At 34.5% G+C, this 18,846-nt stretch overlaps 2 protein-coding genes across 2 annotated transcripts; one reads left to right on the forward strand and one right to left on the reverse strand.

Annotated features, from left to right (window-relative positions):
• Window positions 1-1,414: 1,414 nt before the first annotated feature.
• Window positions 1,415-6,848, forward strand: LOC120781094 (cuticle collagen 19-like). The gene is made up of 3 exons (XM_040113236.1): window positions 1,415-1,495; window positions 5,802-5,845; window positions 5,903-6,848. The coding sequence occupies exons 1-3, from the start codon at window positions 1,415-1,417 to the stop codon at window positions 6,741-6,743; spliced, it is 966 nt and encodes a 321-aa protein (XP_039969170.1). The 3' UTR covers window positions 6,744-6,848.
• A 3,580-nt stretch (window positions 6,849-10,428) lies between these two features.
• On the reverse strand, window positions 10,429-18,561 carry LOC120781095 (peroxidase). Its single transcript, XM_040113237.1, has 9 exons — window positions 18,476-18,561; window positions 18,104-18,412; window positions 15,544-15,755; window positions 14,731-15,436; window positions 14,494-14,659; window positions 13,311-13,484; window positions 11,182-11,380; window positions 10,855-10,960; window positions 10,429-10,767 (listed from the first exon to the last, which is right to left on the reverse strand). Exons 1-9 carry the CDS (start codon window positions 18,559-18,561, stop codon window positions 10,680-10,682), a joined length of 2,046 nt encoding a protein of 681 aa, XP_039969171.1. The 3' UTR covers window positions 10,429-10,679.
• Window positions 18,562-18,846: the final 285 nt, after the last annotated feature.

Raw genomic sequence — 18,846 nt, forward strand, 5'->3', positions numbered from 1 at the left:
AATATGCCCCAACCTTCTATGCCATAAACGATACTCAGCCTTGTTTTTAATTGTTGATAGATATATTTTATGATTTAATTGAAATTTAATAACCGAAACGTTATACTCACTGTTTCCATCGAAAACCAATTGGCCATTCTTTGTGACTCTGACACCTCCTGGATTAAACTCAATGGTCATGCCAGCTTCTTGCATTTTCTTCACTGATAAGAGATTGTGCGGCACCTCCTTGCTGTATAGCACATCTTTCAAAGCAATTTCATTACCACAGCATTTCAGATGAACCATGCCTTTCGCTGTAGCTTTAATGCATATACCATTCTTCGCCGTAGCAATCTCCACAGGTGTTGTCAAGTCATGGTAATCAGCAAACAATGCAGCATCTTTGATGAGGTGATCAGAAGCGCCTGAATCAATTATAAACAAAATGTCGCTCTCTTCTGGCCAACTACTCATACTCCTCATCATAAAAGCAAATCCCTGATTTGGTTGAGTATTTGCTAATTGAGCCTGTTTCTGCTTTTCTTTATTTTGATTATCTAAACTTTTCTTAAAAATAAAACAATCCTTTTTATAGTGGCCTGCCTTGCCACAATGAAAACATTTAGAATCTTGCTTAAAATTCTTTTTAAATGGCTGTTTCTTATTTTTAAATTTTGGCTTTATTTTAATCTCTTTATTTTCTTTTAAACTAACAGCCTGCAATACCTTACCACTCGTGTCCTTACTGACTGTTTTTAATTTAATTTCGTGATCGAGGAGACGGGTTTTAACGAATGCTAACGTTAAATTACTCTCTGATAAAGTTTCAATCGCTGTTATTACTCCATCAAAACTGGATGGAAGAGTTAAAAGTAAATGGGATACCTGGTCCATCTCATCCATTTTAGCACCTGCCGCAATTAAGTTTGTCACTAGCTCGTCAAATACATTAAAATGATTTAATAAATTTGTGTCGCCTTTTAACTTCAATGCCAGCAGTTGCTTCCTGATTGATAATTGTGAAGCTAAGCTTCTGCGCTCATATATAGCATCTAAATTTGCAAATATTTGTTTAGCGCTATTTTCGGAGTTTGCAAAAATTAGAAAAAGAATCACTAAGATATTCTATAATTATATTTTTCGCACTGCGCTCCTTCTTTGCCACTGATCAGTTATTTTTTCTGGCACCTTCTCAACTACCTCTAATAATTCACTTTCTTCTAACAAAGACTTAACACGAAATTTCCAAGTTGAATACTTATCTCCGTCGAATGGTTTTATGTTTCGTTTTGGTTTTTCCATTTCGATCAGCAAAGAATAACGGCGTAGCAAAGAATAACGGCGTAGCAAAACCACAAAACGTCTGGATGTATATCACTGTGTATACACACAAACAAGCAAACCAAGTACAGTTCAAGCTACGTTCCAAGAAATGCCCGCTGTGTGTAAAATGCAATACGCAATACGCAATATTGTGAAACTCAAACGTTTATGTTTTTATGTGTGTCTGCAAGTATGCAAATTATAAATCACAATATTTATCTATTCACTGCAACTCTTTGCACAGCCACTTCACTAGTCCACACTTGCACTTATTTTATTAATATTACCAAAGAACAAATTAAATAACCGCCACATGTGTCTGGGCCCATAACCTGTTGTTTTTATATACAAAAATAGACCATGTAACTTCAGCAAACCCACAGACAACTATGTAAATAAAATACTTGGAACATCAGATTTAGATTCAAATAGACATTTATTTATTAACTGTTCACGTCTGCACACGCTCGCCTCCTACGAAAGACTTAAAACTAACGACAGATGCCGATCGCGGCATACCAGGCAATTACACACACATATGCATATATACACATATATGTTTATTCTCTCCAGTTTTCATCATTGGAGACTTTTGCCTATTCCTTCTTACATTATATATTTACAGTGGTTATGTTCAACAAAATTAACTCCAGATATCTCAATTAGTAGGTTACCGACTATTATTGGAATTCCTTAACGGTTTCCTCGAATAATGAATATGGAATTTTTGCGCTACATTTTCTAACATTATAATTAACTAACTATTTGTGTTCATTTAAATTAATTGTTAAGAAAATAGTTGGTTCTTACATCCAGTATCAGAAAAATATTAATATTAAATTGTAGATAAGCGCAATTAAAAAGAGACTACGAGCTTGTCATGAAAATCAAGATACTTTTCCCAAATAGATTCCTATTTGATATAATTATTCATTCTACTTTTTAACTACATAGAAAAAAGTTAAGTTAATAAAATGCATTGCCTCTTGTAAACAGTCATCTACTCGTATGATAGCTGAACTCGTTTTATATTTTTTCAACACATGGACTATCTTCAAATTTATTTATTTATTTTATTTATTTATAATAATTCATATAACAAAAAGAGTTTTATTATATAAATACATAAACGCAGCACTGGCTACGAGGCCTTCAGCCGTCTTGTAATTATATCTAGGTGAAAAATTCTATTTGCTAAGGGTTAGTAAAGATGTAAGTTGCTTAAATATATTTTAACAAATCGTTGGTTTTTAAGAATCTATATACAATCATCACGTTTTTTTCTGAAGGTTCACTTAGTAGTTTTATGAGATCAATGTTGCCAGAGTTGTGGGCTGTTGGGTGAAGCATCGGACAGAGTGTGAGTAAGTGTTTGATAGAAGCGGTGTCATCGCAAAGGGGGCAAATGGATGGGCTTTCACCCGATAGTAAGTGGGCGTGTGTTATGATAGTGTGTCCAATCCTTAATCGAGTATATGTCTTCATTGCGCTAGTTGGAACTGTTGACGAGTAGATTATACGATTTCTGGCTGGGTTTATGACCGCGTAGTGATGTTTAAATGTTTTCCATTCGCTTGCGTTTTTTTGATGCCTTTTGTGCTTAATAAGGTTAGAAATGTCTTGTTTGGTTGAGACGTAGTATGTTAAGGCAGGAGCTCTGGCTACATTTTTCGCAGCGAGGTCTGCAAAGTGGTTGCCTGTAATACCAGCATGGCCAGGGATCCACATTACTTGGATTTTCTGAGGGGCACCAATAACCGCGTCCCTGATAACTTCTATTATGGGATTGCGATTGGAAGGAGACGTTATTGCAGACATACACGATTTGCTGTCTGTACAGATGAGGAACTTTCCTTTCGTTTTTTTTGCGTAATTAACTGCATGAAGGATAGCAGATCCTTCAGCGGTAAATACAGAGCTCGTTGAGGGAAGAAGCCAATTGCAAATAATTTCTCCTGTGGCAGTGACAACCGCTAACGAAGTGGAATCGATGGACTTGGAGCCATCCGTAAACAATAACTTCCAGCCATTATTTGTGTAATTAGATTCCAGTTCAGCAAAGGTTTGTTGGAAGACTTCGTTTGGTGTGTTTTGCTTGGACAAAAACATAAGCTTATTCTGTAGTATTTTATCATTGATCAGACAGGGAGGATGTCGAGTGGTGAATTTGCGTGTTGCGTTACGTAAAATATTATTTTCTTCAGCGAAACTTAAGCATCTCGAAATAGCCGATTGTATTCTTGGAATTTTTCTTTTTTTCGTGACATAGGTGATAGTTGTATTTAGTAATGGGTTGGTGTTCTCAGCCGTTTTCGCAAGAATTTGAAGCGAAGAATCTATAATTTTATTTTGAATAGTTGGTAAACCAGATTCAGCCATTATCGTTTTTATTGGCGAGGTTGGAAAGACCCGGAGACTTCGCCGTATTGCGCAATGGTATGGTGCATTTAAAAGGTTGATACTGCTTTTGGAGCAATTGCCATAGATGGGGAGCCCATAATCTATTTTTGAAGTTAGCAAAGCTCTGACAACATTGACTAGTGTGTTCGGATGAATAAATGAATGCTTAGACGAGAGATATTTAACAATATTTAATCGTGACATTAACGAGTTTCTGACATATTTATAGTGAGCATTAAAATTATATTTAGAGTCAAAAATTAATCCTAGTATTTTCAGCTGTGTTTTACATTCGATGTTAGTTTGGTTGTGGGTTAGTGAAATACCGTTGCAAATTTGCTTCCTACATACATGAAGGATATGTGTTTTGTCTAAGGAAAGTGAAGAACCAGACTCCAGTGACCAAGTCTCAATTCTGGCGAGTATATTAGTAAATAAGGATTGAGCTAAATTAACGTCAGAGACTTTTGTGTAGATTAGGACATCGTCAGCATAGATCTGGTGCTCAACTCCTATGTAATTTTTTATCATCCTACTAATATAATCGAAAGCAATGATAAAAAGGAGGGCTGAAAGAGGTGAGCTTTGCGGCGTACCATTAGAAAGCGGGAGTGTTGAAGAAAGAAAACCATTTACGTTGACTTTGAGTTTTCTGTTTGTGAGAAAGTTAGTAATAAAACGTATCATATTCTGGCCTATTTTCCATTTTCTAAGTTGTCGGATAATAATATGGGCTCCAATTTTGTCGAAAGCTCTGTGAAAGTCCAGAGATAGTACGGACACGTGGTTTTTGCTGGACAAAGCGATAGTAATGAAGTAGTCTAGTTGGATTAAAGCATCTAACGTGCCTTGACCTTTTTTGTAGGCGACTTGATTCGGTGATATGAACTTGTTTCGCTGAGCATACCACATCAAGCGGTTAGCCACGATCTTTTCCAAAATTTTGCCCATACATGGAAGGAGGGAAATCGGCCTATAGTTAGCAAGTTCATCGGAGGATTTGTGTGGTTTAAGTATTGGTATAACACAGGACGTTTTCCAAAATTGGGGGTAGACACCAGTATTGAAAATTTTGTTATAAAGCTTTACCACTCGGAGCTTGAGACTTTTTGGTATATGTCTGATAATTGGATAAGAAATTTTATCTTGCCCGGGGACTTACCCTTAACGGTAGATGCAACGAACTCGAATTCAGACAGTGAAATGCTGGTTTCTATTTGTTTAGCAGAAAAAGAAAAAGGGGAGACAGAGTAGGAAGTGTCGGACAGTGTGGTGGTTTTAGAGGTTTGAAACTGTGTGCTGAATGAAATATCTGAGCTTGTTTCAGAATAGTGGTTTGCAAATAACTCGGAAATGTCGGATGGATTGGTTACCAAACCTGTTGGCCCCTTTACGCATTGAATGGTTAGATTTCTAGGCACTCCAGAAAGTTTTTTTTTAAAGCGTTCCATATTAACTTAGGACAAGACGAAGGATTTATTTTGCTTGTGAAATCCTGAAAACATTTACGCTTGGCCTGTTTCGCGGAACGACGGAAAAGAGCATTGGCTTTCCTGAAAGATATTATGTTAAAAAAAAAAATATATTGCACGAGATAAACTCTAAACTTTGGAATTACATTCCCATTAATTCACACTAATCAGTTAAATGTTATTGAAGTAGATATTAATTTATTATTCTTATGCATATAGAGCGTGAAGGGAACTATGTTACTTATACATACATACATATATAAAGTAACTGAAAAGTAGTTGTGACCATAGAAATGTATTCACTTAACTGTGTATCGCCCTGAATTCGCACCTCTTTTTTTAACTTAATTCTTAGGTCAAAAGAAAGATATTCTTAAAGTACGAAATTCAACAAAGTTCCCGTATCTTTCGAACACCAATAATTCATACATACATACATATGTGTACAAATATAACAAAAAAGTAATAATGCCATTCTATAATATTTAGCGGTATTTGCACAATTAATGCGACTTTTCTGTCAATGAATGAGTAAGTTTAAGAATGATTGACAGAAAATCAAAAAAAAAAAACCTTTATATAACGAACAGATGCAGAGCGTAAACTACATATGTCGTTTATCAGCCATCGCACTATGAGGTCACACCTAAGCACAAATCCGATTCCTGGTAAGCGGGAATAAATATTATATTTATATTTATTTATTATCTAGATTTTTAAATAAGTGAAATACTCTTAGCATATTTATTAGGTTTGTGGATTGTCGGCACTCTGGGCAGAACTTACAATGTAGAACAAGGATCTGGAAGACATATTAGTTTACCATATAAGCAGGACCAAATTGTTTCTATACCGTCATTATATCCTTACCAATCAAGCCATTGCCATTGTCCTCCGGGACCACCAGGCCCACCTGGACCGCCAGGATCACCTGGTTATCCCGGTCATAAAGGGAATAATGGTAAACCGGGAATACCCGGACATCCTGGTAAGAAAGGACACCCAGGCCCAAAAGGCGACAAGGGAGATCCTGGGCCAAGAGGACACAAAGGACGGGATGGGTATTTTGGTCTTCCAGGGAGTCTTGGACCAATTGGCCCTCCCGGTCTATCTAGCTATAGCCATCATCCCTATCCTCATCACTATGATCACGGTGCTCCAGCTCCAATTATAATACCCGTACCTGGTCCACCGGCATATCCTTACCCACCACCATTTAACCGTTGGCCAGACTGGAACGCAACCAATTATCCTAATATCGACATAAACAATAATAATAGAAATAATGTAACAAATGATGTGGACATTAGGATTTACCGACAGACCCCCAGTACACGTGGCTTTAATGATTTGATACAACTAAATGGAGAAGATTCAGAAGATATGAGGGAAGACCCTAATGACTCCGTAGAAAATATGCAGATATACCGAACGCAAAAACCCGCAACCAATATAAGTATCAATGATGCAGACTATGAAGAGAATATTTCTTCTGAACGGTCAATAAAAGGCCACACCGAATCAAATTCTCGACAATCTTACAAACTTATTGCTTTCTCAAAATAAATTGGCAATTATAAAAGAAAGAAAAAACTTGAAATAATAAAATGCTTAGTATCTATTATTTCTGACACAATAAATACATTCAGTTCTAATTACGAATTCAGATAACTCAACTTTTGTTTATTTTAGAACGCAAACATATCAATAACAAATTTGAGAACACGCTTTATGAAATTGAACGCTTTTGAAGATAATACATTACGGTGCTTAAAATGTATAAAAAATACTTTTATTACATAACAATCAAACATACAAATACACATACACATACATATGTACATATAATTCGTTAGCTAAACATTAGAAATCATTGTATTATGAAAGAAAAGAGATAGGTTTTGTTTTCTGCCCTTGCTCCATCAAATGTTTTCATTGGAAATATTTGCATATCTTAAGTCATGCCCATGTTCATACAGATGATACATTGTTGTGGCTTCTGACTTTTAAAGTGAAATTAAAAGAAGAAATTTAGCGGTGTCATCTTTGGGAAGCTATTTTTCACATACATATTAAAAAAACAATATACCTTGTGCTCATATAATTAAGTCATTCAGTAGTTTTTTACAACATGTAAAAAAACAAGGTATATTTCTTTATGCAACATTCCCAATACTGCGCGAGCAAAAAGTTCCGTTATTCTAAGAACGCCAACATCACATTCAAGTATTTTCGTTTGGGAGAGTTTTAATCAGTTTTCCATTTTGAACAATTATGTAATAACTTATTAATTTATTGAGAAATACCAATCCAAAAAACCAAACCAAAAAGTATCGCAAATTTTTTGTTTTTTCAAAAATTATTTATTTATTCATGAATATCTATTTTGTCCCCTTCAAAGTAATCCCCATGAGATATTATACACTTGTGGTAACGGTTTTTCCAATCTTCGAAGCACTTCAAAAAATCATTTTTTCTTCAGCTCCTCCTTCGATGCCGTCTTTATTTCGTCAGGAGAAGAGTAACGTCGTCCTTTCATGGGCCTCTTCAGTTTAGGGAACAAGAAAAAGTCACAGGGGAACAGATCTGGGGAATACGGTGGCTGCGGCATCATTAGTGTGTTGTTTTTGGCCAAAAAGTCGCGCACAAGCAACGATGTGTGAGCAGGGGCGTTATCGTGGTGCAAAAGCCAATTTTTGTTCTTCCACAAATGCGGGCGTTTCTGGCGGATTGCTTCGCGCAAATTGCGCATAACTTGCCAATCGATACGTTTAGGTCCTCAGCAACTTCTCTAACGGTGATTCGACGATTGGTTAATACCATTTTCTCCACTTCATTAATTTTTTCGTCTGTTGTTCAAGTGCTCGGGCGTCCTTCACGCTCTTCGTCGTTCACATCTTCTCGGCCTTCTGAGAACATTTTGTACCACCGATAAACGTTGCTTCGGTCCAAGGTAGCTTCTCCGTATGTCACAGTCAACATTCGGAATGCATCCGCGCACTTAATTTCGTTTTTCACACAAAATTTGATACAGGTTCTTTGATCCATTTTTTTGAATAGGTAAAAATCGAAGACGATCCAAAACACGTGCAAGCAAAGCAGCTGTCAGCAATTTAAAGAATATTCAAAATGGTCGCGTTTGTCGGCATAAGTGAAAGACGCCACAAAAAATTCGAAATTCGAATATACGTAACCCGCGAAAATTCAAAATTCGCGATACTTTTTGAACACACCTCGTATATTATAAAATTGTGTTGGTAACGAAGCACAGTCCAATGTTTTGCAATGCTGTATGTCGGCGCGGGTGGAACGATGTCGATCAGATCCAAAGGTCTTGACGAGGCGCAGTATAGATTCGAACGTTGATGCCGCGCGCGGGATGGGTGTTGCAACCGGAAGGTGTATCAAAACGAAAAGTGGTCGCCATCCTTTCGCCCAGCCTTTTTGATGATGTAGAAGAGTGGTGAGTTGTATTGGTGTTGTGTTGTAATGTCGTCAGCTGTGGTGAATTGCGCTGTCGTATTAGGGTGCGCCAGTTTTTCCCAGGTTGAGTGAGTGATGAGGCTTAACTCATTTAAACACATTTCTTGTCAATAAAAGTGTGCTCACATAATTAAGTCATTCTGTTTGAAACGGGTAAATTAAAATTTTTTCACCACAATTTACATCAATATTGTTCTTTTTTACTAAATTAAGTTATTTTTAACAAAATTTGTAGTCATCGTCGTCATGGGCAAGAATAAAAGCACAACTTCAAGCGAAACAAGGGTCATGTGAATGTTTTCAAAAATATCAAAATATTGCCAAAGTTGTAGATGTTTTAGGATTTTCTGGAGGCAAAATTAATAACGCTGTTCAATTTTATAAAAAAAAAAAGACTTTTGAAAATTTACCGCGTAAAAAGCTTAGAAACACCACCCGTGCTGAGGATAGGGCCTTAGTAAGGCTAAGTAAGTCTGATCCATTTTTAACCTCCACAGAAATTAGGGCTCAATTAAAGGAATACCACGGCGTACAAATATCTGAGCAAACTGAACGAAGACGACTACAAGAAAATTCATTGAATGGCCGTTTAGCAAGACGAAAACCTAACGTTTCGAAAAAAAATATTGAAAAGCGAAAAGCGTTTGCTAAAGACCATCTCTGGAAGGCCTCTAAATTTTGAAATTTGGTGGTTTGGAGTGACGAATCCAAATTTACAAATTTAATGTATTTGGTAATGATGGGAAAACATATGTAAGACGACCCCCTTTGCAAGAACTCAATCCCAAGTACACTAAAAAAAACCGTGAGACATGGTGGTTCATCGGTGATGGTGTGGAGTTGCTTCACGTCATCAGGCGTTGGCCCGATAGTTAAAATAGACGGGAAAATTACAGGTGAAATGTACAAAGGAATACTGGAGAACAATTTAGACGTTGACTATGTGGACAATTTACCGTTAGCTTGGATTTTCCAGCACGATAACGACCCCAAACACTGCTCGCGGTTCGTTAAAACTTGGATACGTAGTCGAAATATTAAAATTCTGGATTGGCCAGCTCAAAGTCCGGACCTAAACCCCATAGAAAACCTATGGGGGATTATAAAAAGAGCCGTAGCTGCACGAAAACCTCGCAACAAAGATGCTTTATGGGAAATAATACAGGTAGAGCGCCAAACAATGCCTAAGCGATGTACTGAAGTGCTACGTAATAAAGGATATCCAACCAAGTATTAGTCTTAGGTAAGGTAAAACTGCAAAAAAATGCCGTATACTTCGAATAACTACATTTTTCTTTAGGTGACTTAATAATATGAGCAAAACAACTTGCATGTGCTAAGCGAATAAACGCAATATTTTTATTATTTTAGAAGTTAAATAAAAAATAAGTATTCTGTTTTGAACTGAATTAAAATTTCTTCCATTTTTTGTAAAATTAAGTTTCATTCCTGTACCATAGAAGTTACTTTGAATAAACTTTCGTTCTGTTACTGGCGTGACTTAATTATATGAGCACAAGTATATTTAACTAGTATGGGTATACGATTTTACACTTAAATAGCTTAAGTTACTTCATTGTTAATTTCAACACCGGAAATGTAAGTATTTATATATGTACATATGTATATACATATATATTTATAAATATTCTTTAAACAGTTTTTATATATTGTTGTTCAACTCTTTCCTTCTCAAATGTTCCTATTTAAAGTAAAACAATCATCACCAAATTTAAGGTGTTAGAAGTGATTTTAATACTCTGAATTGAATAACTTTCACATTTTTTTTATAAATGAGTTATAAATTCAATTTTTTATTAAAATAATATAAGATTAGAGTAATATAATCCTAGTATGTTACACATTTTTGAAATTGTTAGCACTCGTGTTATACTCAACGTCATTATACATTTTTCTGCAAGCGCAAAATCGAATGTAGTTATATACATATTAATTTTTAACATTATTTTCGATAGGAAAATATACATACTATGTACATATGTATATAAAACATATTTCTTAATTTGAGTTAGATGTTTGTTGTGCAGGTGATTTCCACTTTGATAAATCCACTTGAGGGAGACTTTTACAATTTCTCAAATTATTTCTGCAAAATTAATAAAAAATAAGTGTAATATTTGTTGATTACATAATTGAATACAATTTAATTATAAAGACAATATTATATATTCACCTAATATTAGGAAAAATAAAAGCATTAGTTTGAATATCTTGCAAAAAGTCGGCATTGTTGCAAAATAATTGTGCTAAGCTAGCTTTACGGATTTCAGCCAATTGATCTATGAAATAAATAAAAAATAATGAAGAAATTGCGAATAGACTTACATATTTATTAATATACTATATCTATTATAGCTTAATTGGTGGGTTATTCGTAATGCTGGTTTTTTAGAATAACGCCATTTTATGGGCATGGTTCATAAAAATGCAATACCTGTCTCCTCAGACTATGTATTGGCTTATATGTATAATGTATTAATTATAGAAAAGCGCAACAAACCTTTTGAAAATCCACTAAGAGGTTGGTAACGTTCAAAAAAGAAGCGATCACCCGTCCGAGCATTGACAAATTGACGTCCGATTATGCACTGAAATGTGGGTCCAAGAATAGATTCAGGTGCGTGTGATTCCAAGGAACCACCAATAGCCAAATCTACATCGTCTGGAGAGGCGTACATCTTTTGAATAAACATAATTTTCTGAAAGAAATAATAGTAATAAAAAAAATCAATTAGAAAGAAAACACTGCCACTCTTTCATCGATTCGCTTTTAATCTCTGCAAAAACTAACTGTAATAACGGCTCTCAACTTATCGGCGCATCTTGGAGTTAGCAGGCAATCATTACAACGGACAAGTGATGTCATAAACCTGTTTCCATACAAATTTCAAATAACAAGCCGGTTAAACATTCTAGATTTCCCTGTTCGCCTGGAATTTCGCCAAAAAACAATCGAAATGGTCGAAGAAGACAATAACTTGATAAATGACCTGTTTATGTCTGGTGAGGACCATTTTGATCCAAACGGAAATGTAACCAAGCAAAATTACCATAATGGGGTGAATCAAATCCAGAAATAAACCACGAGACAGAACTTCACCCAGAAGGTGTTACTGTGTGATAGGCAGTTTCATCAAAGTATATGGTCGGGCCATATTTCTTTGAAGAAACTGTCAATGGACATGGTTATTTAAATATGTTGAATGATTTTTTTTTACCCAGAACTGCTCCCTTTCAATAGCGTTTGGTTTCAGCAAGACGGAGCAATTGCACGCATACCCAAATCGGTTATTGCGGAGCTCCAATGTAAATTTCAAAACAAATTAATGTCATGAAACTCTCCTTTCCGTTGGCCGCGAAAGGTAAGGAGTCAGAAAAATTTCATGTACCGAATTTGATTGAAATCGGTCGGGCGGGTATCGGGATATGTGTTTTCACCCCTAAGTTAAAACCCTGTCATATCATATTGGTGGTAAAATTTAATGTCGCTGGCGTATTTAGTTATTGATTTTTCACGCTTTTAGTATAAAGAGTGAGGTTAATGAGGTTATAATCCGATTTCCTCCAATTTCACACTGTAGAAGTCTGTATAATATTTGGCTTAAGGGAAATTGATTGTTTTAGCTTAAGTGGCTTAAGAGATATACCGTGGCTTTCACGGTTGGTTTCACCTTCACCATTAAATTTCACAGTTGACTTATTTCGACCGAAGTTTTATTTTGATTTTCAGACAAACTCTTGTCCGATTATGCGATGGAGCCACTGTATATATTAAACTTATTAGAGGATGGGGCCACGTCCACTTTTTCAAAATATTTTGCCCACACATACCCCTTGCTACTGCGATACCCGGTGCCAAATTACAGTTTTATATCTTAATGCTTAGACATGGCTTTATATGTAGGTATTCGGTTAATGGTGTTTTGTGGGGTGCCAGGGGACCGATTACAACCATCTACGAAATCGTAATTTTTTTGTGTCACACGCATACCAAGTTTCATCAATTTTTACTCAACTCACAGCTTGCACGGACGAACGGACAGACAGTCAACCCGATTTCAAATTTTCTCATCATCCGAATCATTTATATATATCTATCTCGCTTAGTTTTAATTAATACGTACAACCTTAGATATACAAAACTATTATACTCTGTAGCAACATGTTGCAAGACTATAAAAAAGAAAAAGGCGTTCACTTATTAAATACAAGTACGAATTTCTTCGAAGATAACATCATTGCCCTAGGCAATAACCCAAAATTTCCTGAAAATATCTCGTTAAATGAAAAAGTTTTCCTTACAAGCCCGATCGTCCAGTTTGTATGGCAGATCTAGACAATTTCTTGGAGATTGCATCATTATCTAAGGAGAAAATCCATGCTAAGCTTCTTAAATTTATCTTGTCACATCAAAAAGCTTTTTGATAAAGTTCTGAAGTTTTCTTTTTGGGTATTATAAACATCATCGTCCAACTTAAGATACCCCGTTCAGGGTAAACAAATTTGACAATTGGAAATCCGGGAAATTTTAATTTAAAATTCCCGTTATTTTTTTGACACACCACTTATTCTGTAATAAACATATATGGTATATACATATATAAATACAGTCTTAATATTTCTACTCACATCTGGTGATATTTCATTTGAAAATCCGGCCCAGTCGTATGCACGAGGAAGACCACAGTAAACACGCATATCATTATAAGAGGGTAATCCATAGTCTCGTCCACGCTGTATATCAATTGCTTTCAAGTCAGTGCCGTATTCTTCAAAGCTTTTGCGGTCAAAGTAATGTTTTATCTGTTTTATATGTAATAGGAAGATAAATCAGTAAGAGTTAATAATTTTAGTGTTTAGTATGCGCCTCTCTTTCTGTAGTACATAAAGTGCATTCGTCGATTTTTACGAAGTGATAATTTATTCAACAAAGAAGTTCCATTAAATTTGGTGTGCGAAATCAAATTTCTGGAGCCGAAACGCTCTGAGTGTTGAAAAAGGCCTTCGGTGATAATTGTTTGTCGAGATCAAGTGTTTTTGATTGGTACAAATTATTCACAGAGGGGCGAGAGCGCATTGACAACCAATCACGCCGAGGTCAATTCATAATCAACAGGTCAATAAAATAAAGGAATTGGTGCTTGTGAATCGACGATTAACAGTCAGAGACCGCGTCGTGTAGAATCTTGGATCTATGCTTACAACCTGGAAACATACAATAAATCGGCTGAATATCGTGCAAAGGTGAGCCGAAGCCGAAAAAATAGCGTCAAAGAAGGTTAAAAATCAAGGTCATGTTGACAGTTTTCTTCGATTATCAAGGTGCACACCGAATTCCTTCTGGTTATATGTTGTTTGGCGAACCGTCGCATACTGCATTCATTAAACGTGAATCGCTACGCGCATTGAAGACTATTCGGAAATTGACTTTAACAACTGTTTCGAGGATTAGAAAACCGTTGGCAGAAGTGTATTGGGGTCGGACGACATAGATTTTGAAAAATAAATGAAGAGTTATAAAATTATGAACAAAGTCGTACTATTATAGTAGTAGACAAAAAACCAAACATATCCATTACACTTCATAATGACACAGTATTTTACATATTAAGCTTATGAATACTTAAGTTATTTATTGTAAATCAATATATACAAGTCCATATCGAAGGAAAGAGTACTTTATAAGATTTGATTTTTTATGTAGGCTTAACAAATATTATATACTTAAACTTATAAAATATGTCAAAAAGTTCTTTTCATAAATTATGCAAAATAGAAACGTAAATATAATATATGTATGTACATTTATTACCTCTTTATCTATATTACTGTCCGGACGTTTTTGGAGTTGTGTAGATAAACCTCTGATAAGTGAATCAAAGTTATCACTATCCCATATCAAATTCAAGTTCTCGGGACGATCAAAATGATTACTTAATCGCAAAGTTCGATTGAAATTTCGTCTTGATGAGACTAATCTATGAAGTATTTAAAAAATTATATAAATAATGGAGTTTAAATTAACTAAAATTATTATCTAAATACATACGAAAACCATCCAGGTATTTGATTGTGTGAATATCGGAAAGCAGCCGCGGCAAATTCTGCATAAGGCGCAGCATTAACCGTTGGTGCATAATCGTCCACATGTTCATAATTTGTAGTGTGGTGTATTAAGTGTATATTGTAGGCATATGATGTTCCGATAAGAAGCGGCAACCAATCGTAAAATGTAATTTTCTGGTACTGTGCAATATTTATCTTCCTTGCTTCGTTGAAGAGTCGTTCATCTGAGTATTGAGGGTTAAAACGTTCTAAAATTTTTGCAATTCGATTGTGCTCGCGCAAAATGATCGTATGTAATACTGCGATTGTAGGTATAAATTGGTTTCGCATATCGGGCAGAATAAAGCATTGGTAAATGTCTTTCCCGCAGTCAGTTTCGGGATTCATTGATAATGGCAGCCAATCGCGATTGTTCACTAAACTAGTTTTCATTAAACCACTTTTAAAAACACGAAATTTTTTGTTTTCACTCTTAGAGTTGCCGTAAAGAAATGATAGATCCAAATAAGCCGAAGTCGTTGTTATTTTTTCTGAATATGGCGAACCATTTTCGTGGCACATAGTATCCGCATCTGAAGCACTTCTTTCAAAATGCCAACATTTTTTAGACGTACTCTGAGTAATTGGACCATGGGGATAAAGAAAAATTGGGTAGCAAGAATTGTTTTCCGGTTGTAAGCAACAGTCTCCTGAAAATCGCATAAATAATATACATAATAATTAATTTACATAAAAATTTACTTACATTTATATTAAATTGCATTTTAAAGATCATGCTCATACGAATGATAGTTACCAGTAATATTCGCTTTAAGAAAGCTTGTCATATCGTGCGCCACCAACTGACCCCATTGAAGAAATGCCATCGTTCGAAAGTCATCCGGTAAGGAAGTTTCGCCATATAAACCCAAAGATAATAGGCGTGCGTTAGGTAACGGAGCGCCTGTAACTGAAACTGTTGGAGAATAAACACCGTCACTGTATTTTGGCGCCAACATTCGCTTATATCTGTAGAAAATTAAAAAAGAATGGACATACATACATATGAATATTAAATTAAGTATCTAAACTTGAAACTTAAGTAATTTTATTATTTTCGAAGCTATGCACAATTAATTTAGATGCCACCTTTTTTATCTCATAAAATCATTATTACACTTTATGTGTAGCAGAAGCTTTTTAATTCAGCTTTCTACTAAACAAAGTTTTAAATAAGATAGGACTGAATGTTGTGTTAATCAGTACCACCTTAAAACAATATCAGATTAAAATATTAATTCACATTTAAAATAAACATAAATTTAAATATAATATAAAAGATTAAGAATTTATATCACTTAATTTTCCAATGGGCACTATTTAAATATTTTAAACTTTTTTTGTACTAATAATTTGTATTTTAGGATGGTATAATCGCTTTCTCTGTTACTACCAATTTTATGCTTTTCATGTGGTATATATGCAGTCTTTTCGATTCCCTAATATCCAATTAATATTAATATAAATCTTAATTAGAAATAAAACTAAGAAAAAAATAACTATAACATCTGACACATTTTTTATTTTTTCTGTCCCTTCGCGTTAATATTAAATTATTTCTATACGGTAACGTTAAACGCAAAAACCTGAATACCTTTTTCTTTCAAATCTTGACGATTAATAAAATATAAAGCTTCAAATGCGTGTTTTAACTAAGCCAACCAATCAATAATTTTGTACTAATTTCTACCCAATTTCGTACCCAAAGTTATCCTTTGTATGTATTTGATCGCTATCTGTCAGTTAATATAGTGCGTAAAAGTGTGACATTCAAAATATTATGTTGTGCGCAGATTGATATTGCAAGATCATCAAGTGAATTAATCACGGATTGACGCGTATGTATGAGTCCAAAAATAAACAGACGTTAAGCCCATGGGTGTTTAAAGATGAGCCGAAACAAACAAAGGTTTTTCGGTCACGAAGCAGTTCCAAGCAAATGGTTGGCTATTTGTTTTGGTAAAACTGGACGTGTCGCAACCATACAACAAGAACAATGCAAAATAGTAAATTCTAAGCGGTATACACCCGTTTGTTTGTCAGTTGTGTTTCAAGAAAACAGGAATACCAACACCCGAAGATGGATCACTCTTCACCGCAATGATGCGAACTCTCACACATTGACCCAAACATCGATTTAATGATATATAGCAATAATAATAATAATAATAATAATAATAATACCAGTTGTGTACTTCTAAATGTTTTTGATTACCTTTCAAAAATGTAATATATGGATTCATGATCAAAACACTACCTATCATAATTTAATCATTTGGAACGGCGAAACTTATGTTTAATGTCATGTCAACTGAATACTGAATATGATATACATATATATGTATATGTATGTATATACATATATATATATTTATATATGTACATATTTTATATTCTTATTTTGAGCTCTTAATATGCATAAGTGGTGTTATCATTTTCGATTTACCATGTAAATAACACGCGAATGTTTTCTTAATTAGTTTAGATATTAATATATTTGTACAAATTAATGTATTGTGTAAATGAAATATTGTTCTTGCAGAATTTAACGATCTTCAAAAACGACCAAATATGATTTTTTGCAAAACCGACTCGTTCAAAACTTATTCTAGGGCAAAGTTCAACATTAAACCGTTAAAGCTAATTTTTACAATGTCTTATATTTTTTCAGGAAATAATGTCTCAAAATTTTAAAATATCCGTTTTTTGACTTTCGTTGTTTTTATTTCATAAATTCATTGAAAAGACTATCCAGATCCTAGTCATCATTTTTATATTTTGCCGTTAAAATCGCTGTAGTAAATTGCGATCGGAAGAGTTTACAGAAATGTCGAAACAGAAAAAACTCATTAGCTCAAATAAAAAGCCAACATCTTTTTCAAAAAAACTGATTGAACTCTTTGATATTATGGATCAGAAAAGCTTTCAATGGGACATGAAAAAAGATATTTCCAGAAAAACAAAAAAGTTCGAATCGAAGGGGAATTATTAAACTATATTCGCAACCAGGTCTAATGAAAGTTGAGGAAATAAGAAAGTATTACATTTTATGAACATGTAATAATCATAGTGCTCATAACACCATAAAAGCGATAAGTTTGCGGCAAAGAAGACTTTCTTCGATTTGGAAGCTTTATTTTGTGAAAAAGATAAAAAAAAAACCTTTTAGTAAATCGTTAAAATCACTGTATTCATTTGTTATCTATATGGAAAACCGTGACTCAGAATGCGGCATCTTAATATTAAGATCACAATGTTTGCCAGAGTTTTTTTCGTAATTTCACAATATCTAAGGGAAAAAAGTTAAAAGTACATACCTAGAAGTTGCCATTCCGTAGCCCGAGTTTTTAAAGTTATTACACGAGCCGTCAAATGTTCTATATAAAAAGTTTTTTGAATTACTTGCGCAATCTAAGGGCGGCAAAATGCATCGAAATTTATCGGATACTTTGGAACTAAAAATAACATCATTCAATTTGGGGACAATGGTTCTGGCCACATGACTAATATCGTAATTCTTGTTAACCACAGGATTCCTTGCACCTACTTCTGCAAATGCTGCAGCTGCGGATGAGGACACGTAGACCCCGGGATCCGCTCCATATTGCTGATAGATTTCGAAAGGACTGAAAACGATAAATATACTTTCTCTTATTTGTATTTTGAAAATTTTATTATAAATACTCTACCATTTGCTTTCAAAGTTAGCAACTCTTTTGAACGCAAGAAATAAAAGTAATGCTAGTAGAATACAATTGATTTGTCGGCAACCCATCTCTACGTGTGATTGCTTGATAAACTCCACTTTTAATATGTACAACTTAAATTTACATCTCTATTTATATAGATGCAGAGATTATATATGTAGTATACACCAAATGTTGACTAGACAACGACTTTTGCTTTGTCGATGGCTGTAGATATCTTAAGCACGCATACAATTCTTACCAATATTTAGCCGTCGGACTGTTTTGACACGTTCGTACATTCCGGAAGTGTTAAAATATTATTATAAGCACATTTCAGAAATTCTTTAATTTAATCAGTATGTATATAGTCC

The sequence above is a fragment of the Bactrocera tryoni genome, unplaced genomic scaffold (genome assembly GCF_016617805.1).
Source record: "Bactrocera tryoni isolate S06 unplaced genomic scaffold, CSIRO_BtryS06_freeze2 scaffold_27, whole genome shotgun sequence".
In the NCBI taxonomy this organism is placed as follows: domain Eukaryota; kingdom Metazoa; phylum Arthropoda; class Insecta; order Diptera; family Tephritidae; genus Bactrocera; species Bactrocera tryoni.